We start from the raw sequence: 27,402 nt of genomic DNA on the forward strand, positions 1-27,402 counted from the left end.
CATTATATGTTCACAGTGGTGAACTTCAATGATGAAGAGACTTGTCTACTTTATTTCAGAGGTTCTGATAACATATATTTTTGTTAGTTTTTTTACAGGAAGTGGAATGGGTTTTGAAGCTTTTATTACTCACTCAGGTATGTTGGTTGTGGCAGTGTGCACAAAAAGAGAATATGCAACAGTTATGCTTCCTGACCACAGTTTCTGTGACTCTCTCTGGGTAAGACTTCAGGACGCCACATCAAACTCTTATTCTATCTTTCCTTTAAGATGTATAACAGTGCCTGCCTTTAATCCCAGCACTCAGGAGGCAGAGGCAGGCGACTGTCTGTGAGTTTAAGGCCAGCCTGGTCTACAAGACCTAGTTCCAGGACAGGCTCCAAAGCTACAAAGAAACCCTGTCTCAAAAAAGAAGAAATGTAACAGTTTGATGCATTTATAGAAGGAGGTTTTTTCTGCCAATATTCATTTCTAATGAATTAATGTTAAATCAATGTATTTTTGTTGCTTGCCTCAAAAATATAAAATGGTTCTCCTTGAAGAAAATAATTTTAAGAATATTTAGAACCTTAGAAAATTTTTGTGAGTCTAATGATAAAGGCTTAATTGTTTTATAGTACATAAAAAATTGTTACTTCTTTAGAGAACATCATTGAGTAAGCATTTTAGCTTTCCTTAATATTTTGTTCACACAAATTATAAAGTAATAATCTGTAAGCATATGTCATTGCAAAGACATGATATAATTTTCGTCATTTTATTGTGTGCTTTACTTCATTAGCACAACATAACCATTGTTCACATGCCTGGGAAAAGGCCCTTTGGTCAGAGCATCGTCTATATCTATGACAATGGACAACAAAAGGTTTCTGCTCCTCTCAGATTCCCTGCCATGAATGAGGTCAGTATATGTAGCTTCTTTGTTTTTTTTTTTTTATGGCCCTAATTGATTGCAAAATCCTGAGAATATTCTAAATATTTTCCTAAAATGCTATGATATACTTTTCTATCTCCGTTAAATATCTTTGTTAAATTTGAACTAGTGATAAAGTAGCTTCAAGCTTTATTCTCCACCCAGGTTAGGAAAGCTTTTTGAGATTGGCTAATTTAAGAAAGTCTTTGGATAAAGTAGAATATTTGTCAGTATGATTTTCCTAGTAAGTTTCTTATTTCTCATCATGACTATTGAAGGTAGCTTTTAATTAACATTATACTGTTACATAATACCCAATAAATTTTGTAGGGGAAAAGTAATTATCTCTATTTTAGATAATAGTAAAGCTCTTTTAACTTTTAAAAATAATACCCGTTGCTAGACAGTAGTGAATCCCAACACTCAGGAGGCAGAAGCAGGTGGATCTTTGTGAGTTCAAGGCCATCCTGGTCTGCAAGAGCTAGTTCCAGGACATGCTCCAAAGCTACCAAAAAAGAAAACCTGTCTCGAAAAAATAAAAACAAAAAGATAATAATAATACTCATCAGAAAGCTTATTGATTCATAAAAGTAATGTCTGTTTTATCTCAGTTAAAAATAAATTTCATGTTGATATCTTAGGTATATACTTCCCTATTTATGTTGTGTTTCAGTTGAAAAATTGACTTCTATTTCTATTTTCAAAGTGTTTATTTTCTTACTTTTATATAAATGATTTTCTCTTATTTTTAATTAATTTTTAAATTTAGTTATTTATCTTTCCATCGGTTGGTATCAAACCCAAGCTTCATACATGCTAGACAAGTATTTTACCATGGAGCTATATGTTCAGCTCCATGGTATTTCAGTTCATTGTTTAGTTTTGGGGTTTTTGAGATAGGGTCTTATTATCAGCTCATGATCCCTTTGCCTTGGCCTTCACCAGTGCCAGGACTTAAGTATGTGTCACCAGCTTTACACTGTTTAAATGTGAAGAGAGAGATTTATTTCAAGTTGTATGATTTTAAATAATTTTTGTCATTTTTTGTTTAATTTTTAGCCATTTACTTCCTGTTGTATTGGTTCAGCTGGGCAAAGAACCACTACTCCTCCGCCATCTCAAATCCCAGATCCACCATATTCTACTCCCATAACCCCTCACCGGACATCATTTGGTGGAATATTATCATCAGCCTCCTGGGGTGGAACAATTGAAAAATCAAAATTAATTACGAAATTAATTTCAGCTGGAACTCAAGATAGTGAATGGGGTTGTCCCACATCCTTGGAAGGGCAGCTAGGTTCTGTTATTGTGTTCCATGAAGCACTCCAGCCTTCACAGGTTAAGGCCTTATATTTAGCAGGTAAGCATATATAGCCACAGTACTTAGCATTGTCTCTCCCCCAGCCCCCTTTTGTCAGAATGCATCCTAAGATCTATGTTATTTGAGTTGTTAGAAACATCTTGATTTTAAATTTTATTCTGGTAACATAGAACTAAGGATACCACGTATATTCAGTGATGTATGTGTGTGTGTATGTAACTCATTTTCAGGTCCAAATTGCTTAAGCCCTTGGAAGTGTCAGGACTATGATATGACCGGCCTACCAAGTAACATCCTCCTTCAGTACACAGCAAAGGTCAGAGTAAATGCATAGATTGTCCATATTTGTAACTGCTGTGAACTTGAATTCATCATTTTATTCCTTTTGTCATTTCAGTTGGCAATTGAGGAGGGGCTTCCATCATGATGTTTAAAAAAAATTTTTTTTTTAAAGGAAGTTGGTAAGCAACAAAAGTTGAGGCAAAACTCAACTAGAGTTCAGGTGCTATGTCATTCTACTAGTGTGAATTGAACTAGTTTCAGGAGTTTGTCTGAGTTGATTTTAGTGAAAAAGACCTTTTAAACTTGTATTTCTCTAGTTATATGAAGAAAGAGGTGAAACAGTCATACTCAAACCTTGGTTCACTTTTTCAGATGTGATGTTGAGGGAAGGAGAGATGTTTTCTAAAGGATAGAAAAACCTTTTGGTATACCTGCCATGTCTAGTTATTTTGCTTCAAAGACCTGGTTACCAAAAGTAATTGGAACTAAGACTGAAGGAAAAAAGACATTAGATAGAATTGGGAGGAAGAAAGCAGAGAAGTGTCACAAACAGCATTATTTGCCTCCATCATATTTGCTGTTACATTGACACAGAAAATACTTTTATTGTGAGATAATATAGAACATCCTTTTCTAGTTTAGCAACCTGGTACGTGATCATACTATTTATTTGTTACATCTGTCCTAATAAAATAAGATTCTATGTTCTGTCAACTTTGTATTTTAATAAATTTCAAACCTTAGAAGTTATTAAAAAGATAATAGTATAATAATCCTAAATTAGCCAATTGTTAACATTTTGTTGTATTTGATGACCTTTCTCAGGTCATTTGTAAGAGCATCTTGCTATAGCTATAAAACTTTATCCCTGAATGGTTTTACAGTTACTTACATTATTGAGTATATAATTGGTTTTCAATTTTCCCTAAAATACTTATTACCAAAAATTAGTTTTGGTTCAGTCAGGATCCATGTACTTTCTCCAACAGTATGTTTGTTTACCAAACCATAATAACCTTCTTAACTGGCAACTTCTAGTCTTTACTCTCCTATTTAGTCTCTAGTATGTAGCACAGATGACTAGGAAATCATTGGATCTAATCTAAATAGTATACTGATTAATATATTCTTTTGTTTTGTTTTGTTTTGTTTGTTAGAGTGACATATTCTTGACATGTAATGGGCATCTGTCTCTTTTGTTTTGTTTTGGTTTTTGGTTTTTCAAGACAGGGTTTCCCTGTGTAATAGTCCTAGCTGTCCTAGAACTAGCTCTTGTAGACCAGGCTGGCCTCAAACTCACAGGGATTCACCTGCCTCTGCCTCCTTTGTTCTGGGATTAAAGGTGTGCGCACCACGGCCCCGCCGGGCATCTGGTTTTTATTATTATAGTTGGAATCTTTTTACAAAATAATTTTTAATTTAGTGTTACTAAGATTATATTTTTTGTGACTGTTTTTTTGTTTGTTTGCTTTGTTTTTGTCTTTTGAGACAGGATTTCTCTTTGCAGTTCTGACTGTCCTGCAACTCACTCTGTAGAACAGACTAACCTCAAACTCAGAGATCTGCCTGCTTTTGCCTCCTGAGTTCGGGGACTAAAGGTGTGCACCACCAGTGTCTAACTTGTGACAGAAATTTTTTTAAAAATCTATACTATTAAAAATTAGTTATTATCATATTTTTCCCCAAGAAATGTAATTAATATGTAGACAAGTCAGTTTATTGAAGTTGTGTTTCTCTAAAATGGTGTAGTGAGTTCATGGAGCTCTTGTATTCTTTATAACCTTTGTGGAGACTGATGACAGGCTTTAAAAAATATACTGAAGAGTAGATTCTAGTTGGTTTACTCTTTCACCAGCTTTTTGAACACTTTTAAAAAATAACTCAAGTATTAATAAATGCTAATTTGTTAAATGGTACTTTGAAAATTCTTCACTAGTCAACTGTTTCTCCTTCTTGTTCTTATTTGTAGCAGGTGTTTAGTCATCTCTTTCCTTAAAATTCAGTCTTGTGTTTGTGCCAGGAACTGAAGGTAGTGGCATACTTTTGATAAATAAGTGCTTTAGAACTTAGATTTAGTCTCTGACTTTTTTTTTTTGAGACTTTAATGACTTGAGATGTCTCAGTAGGTAAAGTACTTGACGTCTAAACATAAGGACCAAGTTTGGACCCCCAAACACCCATATGGACCTTATGATGTGTGCTTCTAACCCCAGTGGTGGAGGGTCCTTGACAAGTAAAGAGATTGCTTGCCAGTAGTGTAGCTAATTGGTGATCTCTAGATCCAGTGAGAGAGACTGTCTCAAAGAAGAAGGTAGAGAGTGATTAAAGACATCCAAGATCTGATGAGTACATCTGACCTCCACAGACATAGACCCGATTGCATGCCCCACAAAGATGCGCGCGCACACACACACAGGGAGGGGGGACAGTAAAAGGCAAATGCTAGGCAAGTTATTGATTTTATTGTGTACTTTTAAAATTATGATGAAACATTCTTTATGTAATTAAAGTTATGTTTTATTCTAATTGCACTAAAATGCTGTTTTTTTCCTTTGTTCTTAGGCTTGTGAAAATTCAATTTGCCTTGACTTGTCTACTAATTATTTGCATGGAAGATTAACAGGAAACAAAGTAGTGAATTGGGACATTAAAGTAAGTTAATACTAATATATAATAGGCAACCTAATGTAATTTAATGTAGTAGGGAGCGGGGCGCCTTGTTTGTCCTGGCCACACACAAACACACACCCAAAATAATCACATAGAAACTGTATTCATTTCAACATTGCCTGGCCCATTAGCTCTAGCATCTTATTGGCTAACTTTCACATCTTGATTCAACCCATTTTTAATAATCTGTGTAGCACCATGAGGTCGTGGCTTACCAGGAAGGGTTCTAACCAATGTCAGTCTCAGGCAGGAGCTTCATGGCTTCTGCCACTATGCCCCACTTCCCAGCATTCTCTCTACACCGCCTATCTAAGTTATGCCCTATCAAAAGGCCAAGGCAGTTTCTTTATTCAACCAATGAAAGCAACACATAGACAGAAGAACTTCCTACACCAATTTAATTTTAATTTTACTTAAGCATAGCACATAACTTGAACCTTTTTTTTTCAATATTACAAACTGGATCTAGGCCATTTTGTATTTTGAGCATTTGCTTCACTACTGAACCACCTTCCTAGGCCCTGAGTGATGAGGAGGGGCCAGAGGAGGTGCATGCATGTATGTATATGCTGTTAGAAATCTATTCTTCACTAGTTGCATGGATTGGACTGAAATCTTGCCTTTTAGGCTGGCCTTAGTCAGTGAGCACTCAGGATCACCATGTCTCCGTGCTGCTGGTGCTACAGTTTACAGGCAGTCATGTTCTGAGTTTACATGGGTGTTCGGGATTTGAATTCAGACCTTAGGTTCTCATGCTTGCAGAACAAGAACTCTCATCCACTGAGCCATCCAACCTGCTCAGTGAGATGTCCCAGGTTTTATCTTTTAAATTTTTATGTAACACTGGACATGGTGGTGCATGCCTTTAATCCCAGCACTCAGGAGGCAGAGAGAGACAGATCTCTGTGAGTTTGTTCTCAGCCTGCTCTATATGGGCGTTTTAGAGTGACCAAGGCTATTTATTTGAGACTCTAAGTCTCCAAAATAAAACAAAAATTGTAACTAATTAATTAATTAAATGTTATTCAGATTTATATTCTGAAGGATGAATAGTTACAGTAGTTGAATGACTATTGAAACTTACTTACATTTGTAAACTATGCTATCAACTTAGCCAGCTTAAAAATGCATAGTTTAACTTTTACTTTCCGTGTAATATTGGCTTTAAAAGACTAGTTTTGTGTGCTATGTGTAGAAACTTAATTTTCAATCAGGTATGCTGTGCTCATCTGAAAATCAGTCCTTCTTTAATACTTTGTATTGTAGCTATACAAATCAACTAATCAAACATTTTGTCTAATGTAGGAAGCAAAACAGGAACAGAATTATTGCAGATCGTTCTGGAGTCTCATGGTTACCACTGTATTCTTTTTTTTTAAGGTTTATTTATTTATTATCTATACAGTGTTCTTCCTGCATGTATGCCTGCAGGCAAGAAGAGGGCACCAGATCTTATTACAGATGGTTGTGAGCTACCATGTGGTTGCTGGGAACTGAACTCAGGACCTTTGGAAGAACAGCTAGTGCTCTTAACCTGAGCCATCTCTCCAGCAGGAACAGAATTATTAAGAGAAAACCAGTTATAATGTTTGTGCTTAAGTAAAATCTAATCTTCCCCCGTCTCTCTCTCTCTCTCTCTCTCTCTCTCTCTCTCTCTCTCTCTCTCTCTCTCTCTCTCACACACACACACACACACAAACACACACAAACACACACAAACACACACACACAAAACCAAGAAGAAACAGGACTAAAGGAGCATGCGATCAAACCAGACTCTCTGAATGTGACTGACAATGGGGGCTGACTGAGAAGACATTGATAAAGGCACTAGGACTTGTTTCTACTGCATGTACTGGCTTTTTGGGACCCTAGTCTATTTGGATGCAAAGCTTCCTAGGCATGGATGTAGGGGGAGGGCCTTGGACTTCCCACAGGGCAGGATTCCCTGCCCTCTCTTTTTTTTTTTCTTAAATATATTTTTATTCAGCCAAGTATATCACATAAAATCTAAAATTGTCTTTTTGTAGAAACAATTCATTATATTTATGCTTGTACTTCCTTTGGATCTGAGATGACAAGACTATCAAAATTCTCCCAAATGCCTGGCAGCAAATCTCAGAATCAGCCCTTGATGTGGCTTCACTGAAGATGAGGGTAGTATTTTGCCAGAAGTCAAACCAGCTTGGGGATGACTTTGCACCGCAGCAGGCTTTATGTGCCGTGGCAGAGTTCTTTCTCTGAGTTTCCCTCTCATATTTTCTGCTTTGCAGTTTCTGGTGATATTTCTTTTTTTTTTCTTTATTATTATTTTTTTTTTTAAGGGGGAGTGGAGGAGCGGGAAGGGAATGGAAGGAGGGGAGGAAGTGTAAATTTTTGAATGGAAAAAAAAATAAAAAATAAAAAAAATTTAAAATGTAAAACACAGCAATGACAAAAAATAATAACCAAGAAGGAAAATATTTGCCATCCAAAAAGTTCAGTTACTACTACACTAAGAGTTCTTTAAAATCAGTATGTTTTTTTCTCAACACATAATTTTTATCTTTTTATTTAATGGGTAAAATAAGTTTTAGATAATTTAAAATATGCAAAATAAGGTGGCAGGGATGTAGTTTATGAATAGCTCTTGATAACTCAGGTATAACGTAAAGAATTTGGTATTGGGAGGTTTTGCTGAGTAAGTGTTTTTAGCTGCTGTTGTAACAAATAACCTTATGAAATGGGAGATTTGTTAATCTCCTCTCCTCCCTTCTCTTTCTGCTTCTTTTCCCTCCCCTTCTCTCCTTCTCTACTCTCTTTCTCTCTTATTCCCTTCCAGGATGTCCTTGAACATGGAATGTTCCTGCCCTAGCCTTACAGTAACACATCAGTGTAGGTTTGAATGTTTTAATGATTAATAATAGTAACTTCATATAACATCCTCTGTCAGGCATATAGCACTTTTCATACTTTACCTCTTCTGTCTTTTGTTAATTAAAATTTGAAGAATCAGTCATACTTCTAGTCTCTCCCTTATATTTTTGATGCATAACCATGTGGTGACAATTGCTTGTTCTTAGCATTGTTGGAGTTGCATTATATGTTGCTGTGTTTGAACTTCTAAAATCTATAAAACAAGCACAGAAAAGTGGCCTAAAATGGTCTCTTTTGAATGTACATTTTTGCTATCTTTGAGACTGTCTGCTTAAATATTCTTTCAACTTAGTCTATTCTATATATTACTTAAAGTTTATTAACAAACTATATCTTCATATATCCTGTAGATACTAAATCAAACCATTGTTTTTATTGTAGTATTAAAAAATTTTAATTTTGTTTTCAGGACATCATCAATTGTATAGGTGGGTTAAATGTACTTTTTCCTATCCTGGAACAAATAAGCCACTTTATTGAAGGACAGACTTCTGAAGGAATGAATGAAAACACAGTTCCTGAATTAATAACACCGATTGAACAGGAATGTATGGCATTGTCCTCCACAAAGGCATCAGGTAATTAAATTATATTAGCCTAAATTAGTCATTTAGAAAGTTGAGAATTAGTTGGAAAATAAAATGCCATACCACTTAATTATTTATAGCTGTTGTAGCTTCCCTCCTGAACTGCCATCGTTCAGTAAATTTATAATAGTTTCATTAAAACATCAAAGATAATAATTTTACTTTTGACTTTCTTTAGTCTATGCTCTTAGTGGAAAAAAAACCCTACTATATTGTTAAATCATGGTAAAGAAAGTATTTACATATGGATACAATTATATTGTAAATAGTTGCTGCTTTTTCTGATTTTATTGTATAAATGAGTCTTAGAAGCAAGCTTCTGAATTGGATTGCTTCTTTGTTGCAATGTGTATTATGACGTAAAATATGTGATGTCAAATTGATGAGAATGATTGTGATAATGATGTTTTCCTGTTTTTACAGAGTCAAGACTAGAGAGAAATCTAGTTGCAACATTTATCTTGATTGTGAAGCACTTTATTCAGAGGCATCCTATCAACCAGGACAATCTTATTCAGTCCCATGGGGTTGCAACTCTTGGTGCCTTACTTCAAAAGGTAATCAAATTTAACATGACGTTGATTTATTTAATAGTGATCATAAATGGCTGTTGTGATTTTATTCCTATTAATAAATGTTACTAATGATTACTGTATTACAACTCAAGTTGTATTAATGCATGTGACTTGTTTCACAGGCAGCTTTTATAAATTTTAATAGAATAATACCAATTCCTTATATAAGAATATATGTTCTTTTTTTAATTTCATTTTACGTTCCAACTACAGTTCTCCCTCCCACCCCTCCTCGCCTCCCTCTAACTCCCCCATCCAGTCTTCCCAATGGGTAAGGATTCCCATGGGAGTCAACAAAGTCTGATACATTAAGTTGGGGCAGGACCAAGCCCCTCCCCACTACATTAAGACTGAGCATGGCATCCCACCATAGTTAATGGGCTCCAACAAGTCAGGTCGTGGACTAGGGATACATCCTGGTTCTACTGCCAGGATAGTCCAGGCTTCACCACTGCCTCCCACATGTGGAGGCTCCACAGCTGTCGGTCTGGAGTTCATGTGTTTCCTTGAGCTTGTCGATTTCTCTATTTTTATCCTGACCTCCCTTGTCATAAATTTCCTCCTCCCTCTCTTTAGTTGGATTCCCAGAGCTCAGCCTAGTGCTTGTTTGTGGATGTATATTTCCTTAGTTGCTAAGTACAAATTCAAGTGAAAGGTGAGAACAAGAAGACTCTGTTTCACACAGCTGATAAACTGACATTGACTATATGCATATATTCATCAGGAAATCCTCTGACTGGATTTATGAGGGAGAAGAGAGCTGGCATGTTTGCTATAAAAGAAGTGAAAGTCTGTCTACAACATCTAGGGATTGTTAAGTTCCAAGAGTAGCTGTTGCCATTTGTCCTTCTGAGTGCTAAGATTATATATGTGTGGTCATGCCTAACCTGATATATAAAGACAAATTTCTAGTTTAACATGGTTTTCAGATAAGTCTTTATTTATAAGGAATAATTAAAGCAAATTACAAGGCCACTTTAATTGTGCATATACCACAATTTAGCTTCTCTCCTGCGTTTTTTTAAACTTAAGTAGGTGCTAAAATGGCCCCATCATAAGAAGTTGTGGGAAGGCAGGGGAAGCATTCCAAGAGACATGAAATCAGCATGCCATTATTTTACCATGGTAGGTTTTCTCATAGTGACAGTGCTGGAGAGAAGACTCCTGTAGAGAAAGCTGGTGACAATGGTTAATCCTGACATTTGGAAGGTATAGGCAGACTGGTTTCTGTAAGATTGAGGCCATCCTAGTCTATGTAGATAGAGGGTACTAGGACAGCCAGAATTCCGTAGTAAGATCCTGCTATTCAAAAAAGAACATGAAAAATCAGTTAAGCTTTATGTGGCTGTTTCAAATAACCACTAGGCAGTATATGGTGGTGCACAACTTTAATACCAGCACTTGGCAGGACAGAGGCCAGCCTGGTCTACAAAGTGAGTTCCAGGACATCCCGGGCTATATAGTAAAACCATTTCTCAAAAAATTAAAAAGAAAGTAAAAAGAAGGAAGGTTCCTATATGTGAATGATGAATCTTATATATCCGGTCTGACGCTCCTACCACTGAAAGACTGCCATTTTGTGTCAGAGGTATTAAGAAATTATTGAGGTTATTTCATGTGGCCAAGAAGAAAGTCTTTTGCTCAGTCAACTTAAGATCACCTTTGACATGGTGTATAGTCTGGCTTAGGAGGCCTGTTTATAAAGATCAGACAAGACTACTGGCCAGATGAGCAAACAGAGTCACATGGAAACACTGATATTGAAAGGATGCCTATTTCATACCATTTTTGTTATGGTCAACCTAGGATGCCAGTATGCAAAGTTTGTAGCCTGCTTTCTGGGGAACTACTAGTTTATAGTTCTATTGAAACCCTCTACGAGATCATTTTATAATATCATTGAGATATTTGTTTACAAAGTTGGGTTATAAGGCCCCAGTAAAAGTCATTTTCTTGGGTTTAATTTACTCAGCAATTTACTCATCAGAACAGAGGCATTGGGAGAAATGAACACAATCATGTCCACCTCACAGTGTTGTGAAGGGAAAGGCATGGTGGAAAAACGATGATACTGGTTAAGGTTGAGAGCCACTAAAGTTACCGCTATACTTTTCAGTGGGCCCTGGAGAGAGGAACTGCGAGTGTGAGAAAAGATAATGTCCTCACTCCATGTGCAGTGATTGGATTTTATTGGTCTGTCTATGGGAGGAATAATTCTTCTTTAAAGTTTTCTGGAGAGAATTTTCTTTTTTATTCATTTTATTTTTGTGTGTATTGGTGTTTTGCTTGCATGTATGTCTGTGTGAGAGTGTCAGATTCCTTGGAACTGGAGTTACTATACAGTTCTTCCTGGAATTTTTGGGATTTGATTTTTGTAGTGTGAACCACAAAGATATAGATACACACAGACACACACACACACACATATTGAAGGGGTGCTGGGAACAACAGACTCTCAGAATTGGGGATCAAGGGAGCTGGGAACACAGGCTGCTTCATGCCACCTAACTCTGGTCTTCATAACCCAAGAAAGCACACACTACGTCTCTTTCTCCTTTTAAGAGGTCATGTTCACAGACAGGAAGCCACACTTTAAAGCTGTTGGTAGAATGAATTCCTACAACAGTTCCCCGTTTTGTCTAAATAATAAGATTCTAATCCTACCATAAAAGCATTTACAATAAGAACAAATATCAAGTGTTGTCTAGGAGCATGAAAGGGTAGTAACATACACAAAAATGGAACTACAGCCAACAAGTACATCAAGAAAGGAACACATACTTAGATGTCCAGGCTATAGGTAATTGTCAAATAACAGAGGCAATTCCAATACTTGTCCTATCCTGAAGAGTCTAAGTTTTATAACTAATATGCCTTAGCTAAGGTATGAGAGGTTAGTAACTGTGACTATCTAGTCTTTAACACCATAAAAGCCCTTAGAAGGAAAATAGTTTTACTTGAGTAATCAGGAAGTGCAAGCAAATGACTTCTAAAAGTTACAAGAAATGATAGAAATAGCTGGCTGTACAGCTGGACAGTCATCCAAAGTCTCTCTGTAATATTGGGGCATCCAATTTTGGCTATAGGCCTAGAATATCTGACAGATCATTTTCAGAAGCAGGAATATTTGAAAGACTGTCCTACTCTGTCATAACAAGGTTCAGCAGTTGCTTACCCTTGTATCCTGCTTGTCCAGATTGGACAACTCGCTTACTATTAGCCGTTGAGGCAAGGACAATTCATTGCACAATAGTCCAGTTTTGCCAAGAAGAAAACAAGCTCCATATGGAGTGTCTTTGGTGCCCATCTTTCTCTCAGAAGTTGGTCAGTGATGCCAGGACCAGTAATGTCTCATGTCAACAGGATTTTAAATTATTAAAACATTTAAATGTCATATTCTGTAGATCTTCGAAGTGTTTGAAGATTACCTGTCTATGTAAAGTACATCTCCGTGCATCTAAAGAACCTAAAATAACTATAAGTATGACAAATATGGGTTATTCTGTAATTCTTAATAACTTATATAGCTTAAAGACTAAAGCTTAACATTATAGAAATAAACAATCTTTAAACGTGTATAGCATAAGGATAATCTCAAATTTTAACAATATATAAAAATATCCTAATCAAAGGTAGAAATGTATAGTGTAGTATGACAAAATGTTCTTAATTTGTATCAATATACAAAATATCTTAAGCAGAAGTAAAAACCTACATACAGTATGGCAAAAATAATTTTAAATTTCTGTACAAGGATATTGTAAACAAGTAGGAACATACACAATAGGAAAAATAAAATTTTGAATTTGTATCAATATATAAATTACCTTAGAAATACAAAAATAATTTTACCCATGTATCAATATACAGGAATCTATACCAATGTAAATTATCTAAAACTAATACTTGCTAAAATAGTTTACAAGTAAATATACTAGTCTACCTTGTTATTTTAGCTTATCTTTTTCCCTTTTTTCTATACCAAACAAGATTCCTGACTCTAATTATTATTATTCTGTCCCCAATTCTTTAATAACTTATAACCAACCCTGAGGAAAACAAAAAGCCATTTATCCTATCTGTTGGGAGAGGGGGTTCATTTTTTCGGAATTACTTCCAAAATTACTGCAGGTGGCAATATCTCTATAGGATCATGTAAAATTTTAAAACAGTGGATAAGTCTCAAGAGGGCTAGCTGTAACATTAATAGCCAGTCTCTGAGTAGTAGGTAAAGCTTATCTGAAGTTCTTATCTAAAATTATGGCTAGAGTGTTGTAAGAAGGTGGAGCATCTCAACTAGACAAATTAGAATCGTCTTAAACAGTTTGTAGTTCAAAACCGATCTTTGAGTAGTGTTTATTAGCTCTATGGCATCATCATGAACCAGGTAGTATCATTGTTGTGGGATCCCATCTTCCTTCTAGAGACTTCAGAGATTGCTGTTAGGAAAATTTATTGTTCACTGTGAAAAACTTAAACATTATTAATATCAAAACAGAAAGTCTAAATTTTAAGATAGATATTTATCCAAAGAAAGGTACTAAAGAGTCAAAAATAAGTAAGGGGAGAAATTGAATTTTGGGGAGATAACAGAGTTTTGACAACAATAGTTTCTAGATTTATGGCTTTCTTCTGTCTCACATCAGGTGGCTCTTCTGATATGAGACAATAAACTTTGAATTTTTCTTCTAACAGCATACTTGGGTTTAGAGGAGAGAATCACACTCCAGCTCCAAAACCAGCTTTGATTTTTAACTTGAGTCAGTACTACAACTTTTCTGAGAAGTAAAGAAATATAGATGTTTAGGTAGTGAGATTTTTGTTTGCAGAGAATTTTGGTACCATAGGTCAGATTTTTCTTTGCTTAGTTTTTTTTTCTAGATAATTTTCTCTTCTTCTGTAGACATCTAGATGTCCAAAATCTTTTGATTTCTTGAATGTGGGTTTTTTGATTTCTTCAATTTTACAGGAAAATCTAAAATCTCTGTTTTCCTGTAAAGACAGAAAGAAACAGAACCCTACCCGAACCCTTATTTGTTGGGTTTTCCTTTTGACATGTCACATCTGTTGATGAACTATCACTTCTCCTTATTAATAAGTTTTTCCTGTGGAAACAAAAGTGAAACCTCTTCCCCAATGTTAACACATATCCTGGTTTCCATCCTGAGGTCAACACATCTTTAAAGTGCATAGTTTTTTTTTCTATTGTTGAATGATTTCCATATCTGTTGTTCCTTTCTCAGTAGCATTAAGGAAATTCAAATTAAATAAGACATTAAACAATCTGTCTATTCCTTGTCTGTAGAATGGGAATGAAGATAATTTCTTAGAGTGTCTGTAAAAATTTATAGTGATAAGGTGTAGTGATATTTTGTTTGTAGTTTAAGTTTCCATGAAGATCAGAGTTCAGATCTAAGTCACTAGAGACCATAGAATGGTGCCACACACCTTTAACCCCAGGACTCGGGACACAGAGGCAGAGGGATCTCTTTTAGTTCAAGCCCCCCCTGGGCTACACAAGATTGAATCTGCCTAAAAGAGAAGCAGAAGCAGTGCAGTCCTAGGTTTGATGGAGACAGTTGTAGTCTGAGGATGAAGTCTGTGGAACAGTGCACTCTTCGGTCTGAGCACTGGCAGAGGTAAAAGATCTCTAGTGGCTGGCTCTTTGCATTTCAGATCTTCAGCATTAACCCCTATATCTGACTCAGCTTTTTAATTATTAATACCAATTTGAATTCATGCTGTCATAAGGTGCTTTGATAATTAAGAAGAAAGACTTTAGAAACATGGCATCAGAAAATATGATCCAATGTTGAATTATAAAGTTTAATGAGTTAAGTTGCTTATATTTTGTACCATTTTTATTCTATATTTTAGGGACATTCTGAATTATTTGAAGTAATAGTTTTATACTGTTGTTTAAACTGACCTTTATTAAACCCTTTTCTGCTAAATTATAGGTGCCAGGTACCCTAATGGATGTTAATGTATTGGTGGCAATTCAATTACTAATTGAACAGGTATCATTAGAAAAAAACACATTATTGCTTCAACAAATGTATCAGTATTTACTCTTTGACTTCTGCATTTGGAACCGTGGAGATTTCCCTTTTCGGATTGGTAAGACCAAACTGTCAGATAAAATATTATGTAGTTGTTTTCAAAATATATGACCTCCTGTGTGACTTTATTCCAGTTATGTTATTTATAAGTGAACATTTTCTTTTAGGCCATATACAGTATATTTCAACTATCATTAAAGACAGCAGGAGAGTTTTCCGCAAGAAGTACGGTGTGCAGTTTCTCCTAGATACACTTAGGATTTATTATGGGTATGACATCTTTGTTTCTTTTCAGTTTAATTTGTTCCTTTCTGTTTGACACTTGACTGGAGTGTGTAGCTTATTCCCTTGACCAGCGATTCTGTTATTCTAAAACTTTAGAAAAAAAGGGTAGTGTAAGGTTAAAATGATAAGCAATAGATTACCATTTATTAGATTTGTTTGTTTGCTTTGTTTATTGTGTAATGCTATTTAAATCATTAAGATTCTCTGTATTTAAGCTTTTTCATCTATAAAAAGCAGATTAAAACTCTGACTATAATCTGTGATAGTTTTGAGAATTAAATCAGTTAATATTTAAAGCACTTACAACTGTGTCTGATTCTTAGTATTAAAATTTTATAGTTATATGGCAAATATTGTAATAGTTTTATTTTTGTCACCGAAGTATCCCTTAATGTAAAAGAAGCCAATTTGGCTTCTTGTTTGGTATTGTGCTTTCCTAATAAATGTGATTCATAAACAGTGTGGCACTGCAGGCCTGTAACTCCAGCATTTGGGTGTTAGAGGCAATAGGGTCAGAAGTGCAGGGTTGTTCTCAGCTTCACAGCAAATTGTAGGCATGCCTAGGAAAGGCTAGACTCTTTCAAAGAAAAAGAAAGAAAGAAAGGAAAAAGATAGAACGAAAGAAAGGGTACTATGAATTCTAATATATTAAAAGTGTGTGTGTGTGTGTGTGTGTGTGTGTGTGTGTGTGTGTGTGTGTGTGTTGTATTTGGTCATGGGGTAAAAGGAGTATATGTGTAAATGCTGTGGATGCCAGAAGTCAAATTCTGATATTGTTCACACTCCTTTTTTGATTTCTTTCTTTTTCTTTCTTTCTTTCTTTTTTTTTTTTTGAGACTGGTTTTCTTTGTGTAGCCCTGTCTATTCTACAACTCAATATGTAGACCAGGCTGTCTTTGAACTCACAGAGATCCTCCTGACTCTGATGAGTGCTGTGGTTAAAGGTGTGGACACCCAACTTCTGGTGTCCTTTTACTTGGAGGTGAGAACCAAACCCAGGGCCTTGAACTTGCTAGTCTCTTATTTAAACAGTCTCTTATTTAAACCTGGAGCTCATCTATTTGGCTAGAGTGAATATCCAACAAACCCTAAGAATCCTATCTACCTCTCCCCAACACTGGATGCCATATACAGCTGTTTACACGGGTTCTGAAAATCTAAACTCAGGATTTTAGACTTTCATAGGTCCAATCAATGCTTTTTTAATTGGGTGAGTCAATTTTTCAGGCCACTTTTGGGTATATTCTTCTCATATGGGTGCTTGTGCACGTGTGTGTGTGTGTGTGTGTGTGTGTGTGTGTGTGTGTGTAGAAGCCAGAACCTTAGGTGTCATTTCTCCTCAGATGCCGTTCACCTTGGTTTTTTGAGATATGGACTACTCATAGCCTGTGGTTCTCTATTTGGCTACACTGCCTAGCACCAAGCTCCAGACCACCTGTTTCTTCTATCTTTCTAGTTCTAAGTTTGCAAGTGTGTGCTACTATGTCCAGCTTTTTCACATGAATTTTGGAGAATGTACTCAGGGCCTCATGCTTTTGCAGCAAGCATTTTGTAGACTTTATGGCAAGTACTTAGAAAGATTTTTTTTTTTAGATTTAGATTATATCTATTTCAGTGTTCGTGTGTATGTGAGGGGTTGGAGGAGCATATGCCACAACTCATGTGTGGAGTTAGGACAGCTATGAGACTTAGATATCACCTTTCATCATATGGGTCCCAGGATCAGAGTAGGTGGTCAGACTTGGTGACAGATGCCTTTATCCATTCCTTATAAGCCTTAATTTTTAACATTATGAATTCCTTTATATAACGTCATCAAAGTATTTAATATTTCAACTTTCACACTTTTGTTTTCTCTTTCAGGCATGGTTGTACATGTAATGATCTTTCTCCAGAAGATATTCGAACAATTAGGACTTCTTTGTATGGGCTAATTAAATATTTTCTTTGTAAAGGTGGAACTCATGAAGAAATACAAAGTATCATAGGTTACATAGCTGCTACTAATGAGGAAGAACAGGTATCATGCTTGAGATGAATTTTAGTTTTAACTGAAATAATTGTCTAATGAATAAAATCCTGTTGGTGTTCAATACTGCCAGATTGGAAAATAGTTGCTGTGACAAAATACCGGAGAAGAGCTATTGTAAAGAGTTAACGTTTCATTGAACTTAAGATTTAAGAATTTTCCATTGTATTTTATTTCCCCTTCTTGCTTCTGAGCCATGATGAGACAACATTTGCTAGGAGAGCATAGTAGAACAGATCTCTTTTTTGGCAATCAAGAGGCAGAAAGGAGCTGGATGGGAAGGGCCAGGGATAAGAGATAGTTTTCAAAAGTACAATTTCTTTTATTATTTCATCCATTGATATACTCTTTCTATAACCTGTTATAACCACCTATTAGTGTCCTTACAATATGATCACCTCAGTGGTGCCTCCAGCTACACTTCATATCAAATCATTACACAGTTGTTGTATCTGGTCATTCTCCAGTTCTGTTTTCAAAATTTTCTTGGTCTATATTATATTTTCTGCCATCAATTTTAGAACTTAACTATACCTATAAAATAGTATTAAGCAGTGCAGATAATACAGTTGTGAAATTATTCATTTAACATAATAGAATCTACATAATTAAGAGAAGTTAACAGATAACTATGAAACAAGAATATGATTGTAAGAGAGAGATAAGACATATGAGGTTTTATCAGAGGATTTTAAATGTTGAAGAGACCAGGTTTGATTCTTCTATGGAAGAAATTTCTTTTCTTATGGGCAAACAGGCTGGGAATGGTTCCAGAGATATTGAATATGTATAATGAAAAACTATGCAAAAGGGAATCGAAGAAGCAAAAGAGATCAGAGAGAAAAAGCAGAGTATAGCCAATTTAGTTATATACCTATTTTGCTGCCTGTATACATTAGTGAATTTTGTTTGTTTGTTTGTTTTGTGTTGTTTAACTTGAAAAGCTTGTTGGAATTTTGGATATACTCTTCAGTCTTCTACGAACCAGCCCAACTAGAGGTCAGCTTTTCTCACTGATGTTTGAACCAGGAAATGCTGATATACTGTATGCTTTGCTGCTAAATCAGAAGTACTCTGACAAACTAAGAGAAATCATTTTTAAGGTACACAAATTTTGTAAGCATTATATCTTGGGTACATTTGTGATTATATGAGTTTATAACTAAATTACTTTTGCATACTTCTTAAGTTCGGTTTGTTACATATTTTTCATGTTGTTTGTGTATTTTAAAAACTATACTATAGTTTAAAAACTTAACTCTAACTTAAGTAGTAGAGTACTTGCTTAGTATGTGCTGAGTTTATGTCCCTCCCCCAAATCTTACTAGTACATCTAAAAAAGGGGGGGCGGGGGACCTAAACAAACAAAAACATCAAAATAGCAAGCAAAAAATTAATATAACCAGGCAAATCATCTCAGTGGAATATCCACTTCGTCATATTTTTCTTAATATAAAACCTTTGAGTTCTTCCTTGAAATAAAGTACATGGGTGTAGTACTTTAGGTCATTTAGCAGTTAACAATAGCAGCACTTCTGTGACGCTCACTTTATGTCGGACCGTTTGTACTCTTCGGGGAGTAGTTTTCTTACTCCTGTATTACAGGTGATAAATTGAAGCTGATGGACTAATGGCTTTGTTAAAACACATGGAGTATATTTTATTTGCTATCCAAACTGTAAAGACTCTTGAACCCTTGTCTGAAGCCACCATTTTTAACTTTTTGTTAACTAAAAATATAAGATCCAGGCATATATCTACCAGCTTTTTTTCTTAGTTAAATTCTCCTTGTCCTTAATCGTCTGATGATTTTTGTTTTTACATTGTTATTAGAGTTATGTTAATTAAATATATTTTTAAGGGTTTATGTTTTGATTGCTTGTGTTTCAAATCACTAAGCTTTAGAATACAATGATGAAGAAAAGGTCTAAAGTAGTTTGTTTGTTAGGGTTGCTTATGGTTGGTTACCAGTGAGGCTGCTCATGGAAGTATCTGCTCTCACTAGGGTTTATTCATAGAGAGGAAATATTATTTCTTCTAAAAATATTTCTTAGTGATTGTATATTAATAGTTTATAAGAAAATAACCTCTTAAATAACATAACTTTTACCCCTGGAAAGTTCAGCTTCTACTCCCATTTTTAGATATAGATTATTTGGGTTGCTTCACTAAGGTTTTTTGTTTTTTAAAATGGGTCTGTTATGTAAATGAGTTAAGACCGTTTTAGGCTGGGTGTGATGGCACATACCTTCAGTCCCAGCAGTGGAAGACAGGACACCCTAGTCTCTACGTAGTGAGTTCCAGGTCAGCTGGTGCTATATCGAGAGACCTTATCTAAAATACAAAACAAAAAATGAATGATAATGATAATAGTAATATCTTGACACATAAATGTGTTCTTCGTGTCTGTTAACTATATATACTACTCTTTCATCGGCCGTATTTAAACTAGAATTTTAAACATTATTTACACAAATATAGATACAATTTCAGTAAAATTTATTAACGATTCAGAATCCAATGTTTCTCTGTATTGAAAAGACTCTATTACTTTTTGTGACCAGGTTATAGAGCAGATGTTAAAATGCACCAGTGTTTATGAACGTAGTAAACAACGCATCCGTCTCAGAGAAGTTGGCTATTCAGGAATTGGACTCCTCCTTAATGAAGTTCCAGTTAATGTGTCTCTCATTAAAAACCTTGTCAATCAAATCATTAATGCAGGTATGACTAAGATTGGTAACAGTGATGTGTTTAAGAAATTGTTTTTTCTCTGTGAAAGTTTTCTTAAAAATCTCCTCTTTCAGGTTTGTTTTTAAATTACTTGTTATTTGGTTTTGCAGAGTGTTTCTTAGAAAATATATACCTGTACTTGCTTTTGACTTCCAGGACATAGCTTTAAAGTAAATGTTTACTAACTGAGTAGCCAAGTTAATGATTGGTTTCCTAAATTAAAAAAAAAAAAGAGCATTAAAGAAAATATGTATAAAAGGAGCTTAAAAGTTTAAAGGTATTTATGTTCTGAAAGATAAAATGAAAACAAATTTGATACATATTTTCTTTCTAATGTTTTGTAATATTTTTTTCTGTACTTAGCCATAAAGTAGAATTTATGGCAGATGTTTGACTTGGGTCTGGAAATGAGACTCTTTATCTTCAATGGTTTGCTAAGTAGTTTATCAAGTCTCATTGGTAACCCAAAATATTTATATAAAAGATAATAGTACTGTATCCCTGAGGTATAGACCATATACTCAAACAAAGAAAGAGAAGTTATTTAAGCTTGATTTGAATATTATCAACCTGAAGATTGGGGGGATATTGGAACATAGCTATAGTTCTCCTTGGAAAGTGAATAATTACTTCAGCATTCATACAAGTAATACTTTTCTTTCTTTGGATATCCATGAAATTTAATTTTAACTTTTCTTTAATCATAGATCCTGTTATCAATTTCAAAGATCTGTTATCTGTAGTATATATCTCTCACAGAACACACGTAAATGTCAGAATGGTCCTCTGTAGAAAGGTTAGTACATTTTCAAGAAGTATTTTTACAATAAGATCATCTTACTATGACTGTTTTTCTTTGAGTAGTTTATAGCAGATACAAGTTCTATGTTTGCTTATTTCATAATAGAAATTATTTTATAAGCAGTTTAAATTAGACATGGTGATGCATAACTTTAATCACACCACATGGGAGGAACAGGCAAAAGAATCGTATGCTATAAGCCAGCCTATGTAATCCAAGACTGTCTTAAATTGAATGAATACACACTCACATAAATAAGTAATAAGTTGTTCCTTTTAGAAAAGAATCAACTTCATGTAATTATAAGAAATCAGTGTGTCATTTTTGTTTAGTTTTATGAAGCAGGGTTTCTCTGGATAGTCCTGGCTATTCTGAAACTCACTCTGTAGACCAGGTTGGCCTCTACTCACAGAGATCCTCCTGTCTCTATCTCCTGGAGTGCTGGGATTAAAGGCATGCACCACCACCACCCAGTTCCAGTATGTCAAGAGTTAGCTTTACTTCCTCTTCTGTAAATAATTTCTTTTCATTATTTATTGCCAGAAAATACCATCCTTTCCCAGAACCCTCAGTGCTTGTACTCTTTTTTTCCTCCTCCCTTCCCATTTTCCCTTTTTCCTCCCCTGATCTTCTTCCCCCATCCTCTTCCCTTTCTTTGTGGTAAACACTACACTCCATGTTCCTTTTAAATTTTTTTTTACTTTGAAGAAGCAATCTGTTTCTCAAACTCACCTTAAAGTTATGATCTTCTGCTTCAGTTTCCCAAGTCGCTGGTATTGCACCACTACGTCTGTGTCTGGTCCTGATCATTTCTAATGGTTTCACCATATTTCAAAGGGTCTAACTATCTAAATGTATTTTAAATATTATATTTTATTTATTTGGTGTGCGTGTGTGTGTGTGTGTATACATTCAAGTGTGAGTATGTCCATGCTTCAGTGACAAAGTAGAGCTTAGAAAACCACTTGGGGAGTTGGTTCTTCTCCTGCTTTGTGGATACCAGGGATCAAACCCAAGTCTTCAGGCTGGACATCAAGTGTCTTTTTTCAACCAAGCCATTTTTCTGGAACCCGTATGTCTAAATTTTTGGCATTATGACATGATATTGTTATCTAAAGATGTGTAGAGCTTCATTCATAGCTATCCTCATATGCATGAGCTCATGATCTCATGCTAGATATACCTGTAAAAATTTCTGTGTCTTTTCAACTTTATGGAAATAATTTCCTAATATTTGTTTATAAAAGTTCATATAATTTATCTTCAACTTACATTTAACCTTTGGGAGACTTGCTTTGGCTCTTTGCTTCATTTTGATTATGACATTTTCTCTCCTGTTCGGGTAACCCTTAACACATGACCCACTAAGCCATCTCAACATATCTGGTTGCATAGCTTTCATTCTGTATTTATTCTTTAGAATATTATGTGGTTTCATATTGATAGACAATTAAGTTTCTTCTCTTTCCATGTTTTATTAACATCTTTTTTTTTGTTATTAGTATCTATTACTATTAACGTGAATAAAAATGATGCAAGAGAATGCAAATATACAAATAGTTCCAAATACCTAATATGGTCGAATGTAACTGTTATGAGTTCAGTTAATGATTTTAAAAGGTATCAGAGGCATCTCTGTCAACTAATTAAAACTTAAATGCTAAAATTAAAGTTTTCATCCGTATTTTTTTATTGATTTTTATTGAGCTCTGTATTTTTCTCTGCTCCCTTTCCTGCCACTTCCCTCCCCTTGAACCCACCCGCAAAGTCCACATGCTCCCAGTTTATTCAGGAGATCTTGTCTTTTTCTACTTCCCATGTAGATTAGAACCATGTATGTTTCTTTTAGGGTCCTCATAGTTGTCTAAGATCTCTGGGATTGTGATTTGTGGGCTGGTTTTCTTTGCTTTATGTTTAAAAACCACTTATGAGTGAGTACATGTGATAATTGTCAGCCTGTGTCTGGGTTATCTCACGCAAAATAATGTTTTCTAGCTCCATCCATTTTCCTGCAAAATTCAAGATGTCATTTTTTCTACTGTGTAGTACTCCATTGTGTAACTGTACCGCATTTTCCTTATCCATTCTTCTGTCAAGGGGCAATTTGGTTGTTTCCAGGTTCTGGCTATGACAAACAATGCTGCTATGAACATAGTTGAGCACATGTCCTTGTGGCACAATTGAGCATCCTTTGGATATATACCCAAAGGTGGTATTACTGGGTCTTGAGAAAGGTGGTTTCCTAATTTCCTGAGAAACTGCCATACTGACATCCAAAGGGGTTGTACCAGCTTGCATTACCACCAGCAATGCAGAACTTTTCCTTTTGCCCCTCAACATCTACAGCATAAGTTATCATCACAACCTCTACAACTCAGAAACCACTTTCGGTAATGTAGCAGGATACAAGGTTAACTAAAAAATATTAGTAGCCCTCCTGTATACAGATGATAAAAGGGCTGGGAAAGAAATCAGAGAATCACCCTTCACAATAGCCACAATAGCTTAAAATATCTCAGAGTAACTCTTACCAAACAAGTGGAAGACCTGTATGACATGAACTTTAAATCTTTGAAGAAAGAAATAGAAGACACCACAAAGTGGAAAGATCTCCCATGCTCTTGAGTAGGAAGAATTAACATAGTAAAGATGACAATCTTACCATAAGCAATCTACAAATTCAATGCAATGCCCATCAAAATCCCAGGAAAATTCTTCACAGACCTCAAAAGAATGGTACTCAATTTCATATATATAAAAAAAAATATCCTCAGGATAGCCAAAACAGTCCTGTACAATGAAGAAAATACAGAGCTACAGTACTGAAAACAGCCAAGTATTGGCATAAAATTAGACAAGAGGACCAATGGAACTGAATCGATAACCCAGATATACACACATCTATGAAAACCTGATTTTTGACAAAGAAGCAAAATATATCAAATGGAAACAAGAAGGCATATTTAACAAATGGTGCTGGCATAACTGGATAGCAACATATAGAAGAATGAAAATAGATTCATATCAATCACCATGCACAAAACTCAATTTCAAATGGATCAAAGACCTCAAGATAAAGCCAGCCACACTGAACTTCTAAGAAGAGAAAGTGGGAATACACTTGAACATATTGGCACAGTAGACCATTTCCTAAATATAACCCAAGTAGAACAGACACTGAGAGAAACAATTAATAAATGGGACCTCCTGAAACTGAAAAGCTTCTATAAGGCAAAAAACACAGTGACCAAGATAAAACAGCAGCCTACAGAATGGAAAAAGATCTTCCCCAACCCCAAATCCAAAATATACAGAGAACACAAAAGATTTGTCATCAAAAAAACAAATAATCCAATAAAAAAATTGGAGTACAGACCTAAACAGAGAACTCTCAACAGAGGAATCTAATATGGCTGAAAGACACTTAAGGAAGTGCTCAATATCCTTAGCCATCAAAGAAATGCAAATCAAAACAACCCTGAGTTTACATCTTACACCTGTAAGAATGGCCAAGATAAAAAACTCTGACAACAATGTATGTTGCAGAGAATATTGAGTAAAGGGAACACTCCCCCATTGCTGGTGGGAGTGCAAATTAGTACAGCCCCTTTGGATATCAGTGTTGTGATTTTTCTAAAAATTAGGAAACAACCTTCTTCAAGACCCAGCAATACCACTTTAGGTAAGGTATATACCCAAAGGATGCCCAATTGAACCACAAGGACATGGGCTCAACTATGTTTATAGCAGCATTGTTTGTCATAGACAGAACATGGAAACAAACTAAATGCCTCTAGACTGAAGAATGGATAAGGAAATGTGGTACATTTACACAATGGAGTACTACACAGCACAGAAAAAAATCACATCTTGAAATTTGCAGGCAAATGGATGGGTCTAGAAAACATCACATTGAGTGAGGTAACCCAGACCCAGAAAGACAAATATCACATCTACTCACTCATAGGTGGTTTTTAAACATAAAGCAAAGAAAACCAGCCTAGAAACCACAGTCCCATAGAGGTGAGACAACAATGAGGACATTAAGGGAGACCTACAAAATCTAATCTACATGGGAAGTAGAAAAAGACAAGATCTCCTGAGTGAATTGGGAGCATGGGGACCATGGAACAGAGTAGAAGGGGAGGGGAGAGGAAGTGAAGGGAGCAGAGAAAAATGTAAAGCTCAATAAAATCACTAAAAAAAAAATATTTTCTTGTGTCCCCTAGCTCTGCTATCTAAGCTTGTTGCTGATACATGTCTGTTACTCAGTAATCCTTGCTTCAAAAATATAATAAGCTCATGAGAACTGATTTGATTGAGATATTGATCACTTTATTAAATTTTATATATACTTTCAGCTTATTAATACTTTATTTCATCAAATTAATCACATGGTTTTTGTGTTCTCTAGCACATCTTTACTCTGTGCAGAAGTAATATTAGATTTATTAATACTACAATATCAAAGAGCTTCAGATATTTTATAATCTAGTAAGAACATAATCCCGGGCTGACAAGATAAATCAGTCAATAACAGTAATTTCACAAGCATAAAGAAATGAATCCTCGGCATCCATGTAAAAGCTGTGTGTGTTCTTGTGTGTTGTCTGCAACCCCAGCATTTTAGGAGCTAGAGTCGTAAGGTAGCTGAGTCTTGCTGGCCACTGCCCTAGCCCAGGTTCAGTAAGAGACCCTCCTACAAGGGAATGAGGTGGGTAGTGATAGAATAAAGCATTCAGTACCCTTCTTTGTACTCCATGTGTAAGCGTATGTATCTGCACATGCACATAGTCACATATACCACACACAGAACATAATTTGAAAGTTTATTTTATTGTTTCTCAGTAAATTACTGTTATTAAAATAATTGAAAAGAGATCTTTTCATAAAAATATTGTATAGCTTTTGAAGAATTTTGTATTTTTTGTAATTTTTGTTCTCTTTGCAGATATTACAGATTTTGCAGTCCCAGCCAGAAGCAGCATACCAGATAGCACAACAAGTGGGTTGGCAAGACACCTTTGTAAGACTTCTCTTAAAAGCAAACTTTGAAAATGTAAATTCTCTTCATAAACATGGAAAGGCTGTTTTAGTGAAAGAAAATAAAAATATGTCCACTGAAAAGCTAGATGATGAAAAAATGACATTACCTGATGTATCTTCAGATCATTGGAGTTTGGAAGATAGTCAGTCCCTGAACTCAAAAACACCATTATTTCAAGAAGTAAACTCTGAAGTAGAATTATCTTTCAAGTCAGAAAATGAAGAATTCTGGCATAGTAACACTTCCCATCTGAGTTTAGATCTCAGTGGAACTGACTCATGTGAACTGAGTGAGTGTGGAAGTCAAATGCCAGACAGTTCACCTAGCACACCATCCCCAGTGGAATCTACTAAGTCGTTTTCTGTGCCATCTGACAGAGAAAGGAGTATCACAAGTGAAATGGACTTTAGTGATGACTTCACCTTCCTTGAAAGCAAAGAGGTAAATTTGCTTATCCTTCCAAAACCAGTTTTAATTCTCATTAGATCTGGTCCTTTGCAATATGTGAGCTGTTACTAATATTTCCACTCATAGTCTAAGTCTCATCTAAAATTTAGAGCGGTCATTGTCACAAGTCACTTGTAAATATTTTCCTTTTTTGTTTTGTTTTGGTGTGCCTGCGTTTGTATGGTAATAGGATTTGAGCATACAGACTCGTACATGTTAGGTTCTCTTATTCTGTGTTTGTGTGTATGTACATGTACCATGTTTGTGCCTGATGCCTGTGAAGGTGAAAAAGGACATTTAGTCTGGTGGTGTTGGCACACGCCTTTAAACCCAGCACTCGGGAGACTGAGGCAGGTGAATCTCTGTAAGTTTGAGACCAGCCTGTTGTATAAGAGCTGTTTGTTGGAGGAGGGGCTGCTTGTTCATCTCAGCCGCCCGGCTTGCTTAGATCTGAAAATAATCACACAGAAACTATATTATTTAAATCACTGCTTGAACCATTAGCTCTCACTTATTATTTCCTAACCCTTGTATTTTAACACATCTTCATTAATCTCTGTATCGCTACATTGCAGTGACTTACCGGCAAATTTCAGCATGTCTGACTCTGATGGCTCCATGGCGGCTCTCTGACTCCGTCCTTCTTTCCCCCAGCATTCAGTCCATTCCCCCCTGCCTACCTAAGTTCTGCCCTATCAACAGGCCAAGGCATTTTCTTTATTCATTAATG

At 35.5% G+C, this 27,402-nt stretch overlaps 1 protein-coding gene across 5 annotated transcripts in view; it reads left to right on the top strand.

Annotated features, from left to right (window-relative positions):
* Positions 1–27,402, top strand: part of Nbeal1 (neurobeachin like 1) — a 180,894-nt gene that overhangs the window by 79,287 nt on the left and 74,205 nt on the right. For all 5 annotated transcript variants that reach the window (XR_012908177.1, XM_075951705.1, XM_075951706.1 and 2 more), the window contains 14 exons: positions 88–220; positions 782–901; positions 1,973–2,276; positions 2,468–2,553; positions 5,082–5,171; positions 8,515–8,683; positions 9,116–9,249; positions 15,228–15,387; positions 15,497–15,599; positions 17,478–17,634; positions 18,588–18,746; positions 20,208–20,367; positions 21,084–21,172; positions 26,130–26,666. Coding sequence is in view for 4 of the 5 variants with exons in the window: in XM_075951705.1 (XP_075807820.1) it covers positions 88–220; positions 782–901; positions 1,973–2,276; positions 2,468–2,553; positions 5,082–5,171; positions 8,515–8,683; positions 9,116–9,249; positions 15,228–15,387; positions 15,497–15,599; positions 17,478–17,634; positions 18,588–18,746; positions 20,208–20,367; positions 21,084–21,172; positions 26,130–26,666 (2,401 nt within the window). In the remaining variant the exon portion in view is untranslated. The remainder of the gene's footprint in view (positions 1–87; positions 221–781; positions 902–1,972; positions 2,277–2,467; positions 2,554–5,081; positions 5,172–8,514; positions 8,684–9,115; positions 9,250–15,227; positions 15,388–15,496; positions 15,600–17,477; positions 17,635–18,587; positions 18,747–20,207; positions 20,368–21,083; positions 21,173–26,129; positions 26,667–27,402) is intronic.

This window comes from Microtus pennsylvanicus, chromosome 17 (assembly GCF_037038515.1).
Source record: "Microtus pennsylvanicus isolate mMicPen1 chromosome 17, mMicPen1.hap1, whole genome shotgun sequence".
Taxonomy (NCBI): Eukaryota; Metazoa; Chordata; class Mammalia; order Rodentia; family Cricetidae; genus Microtus; species Microtus pennsylvanicus.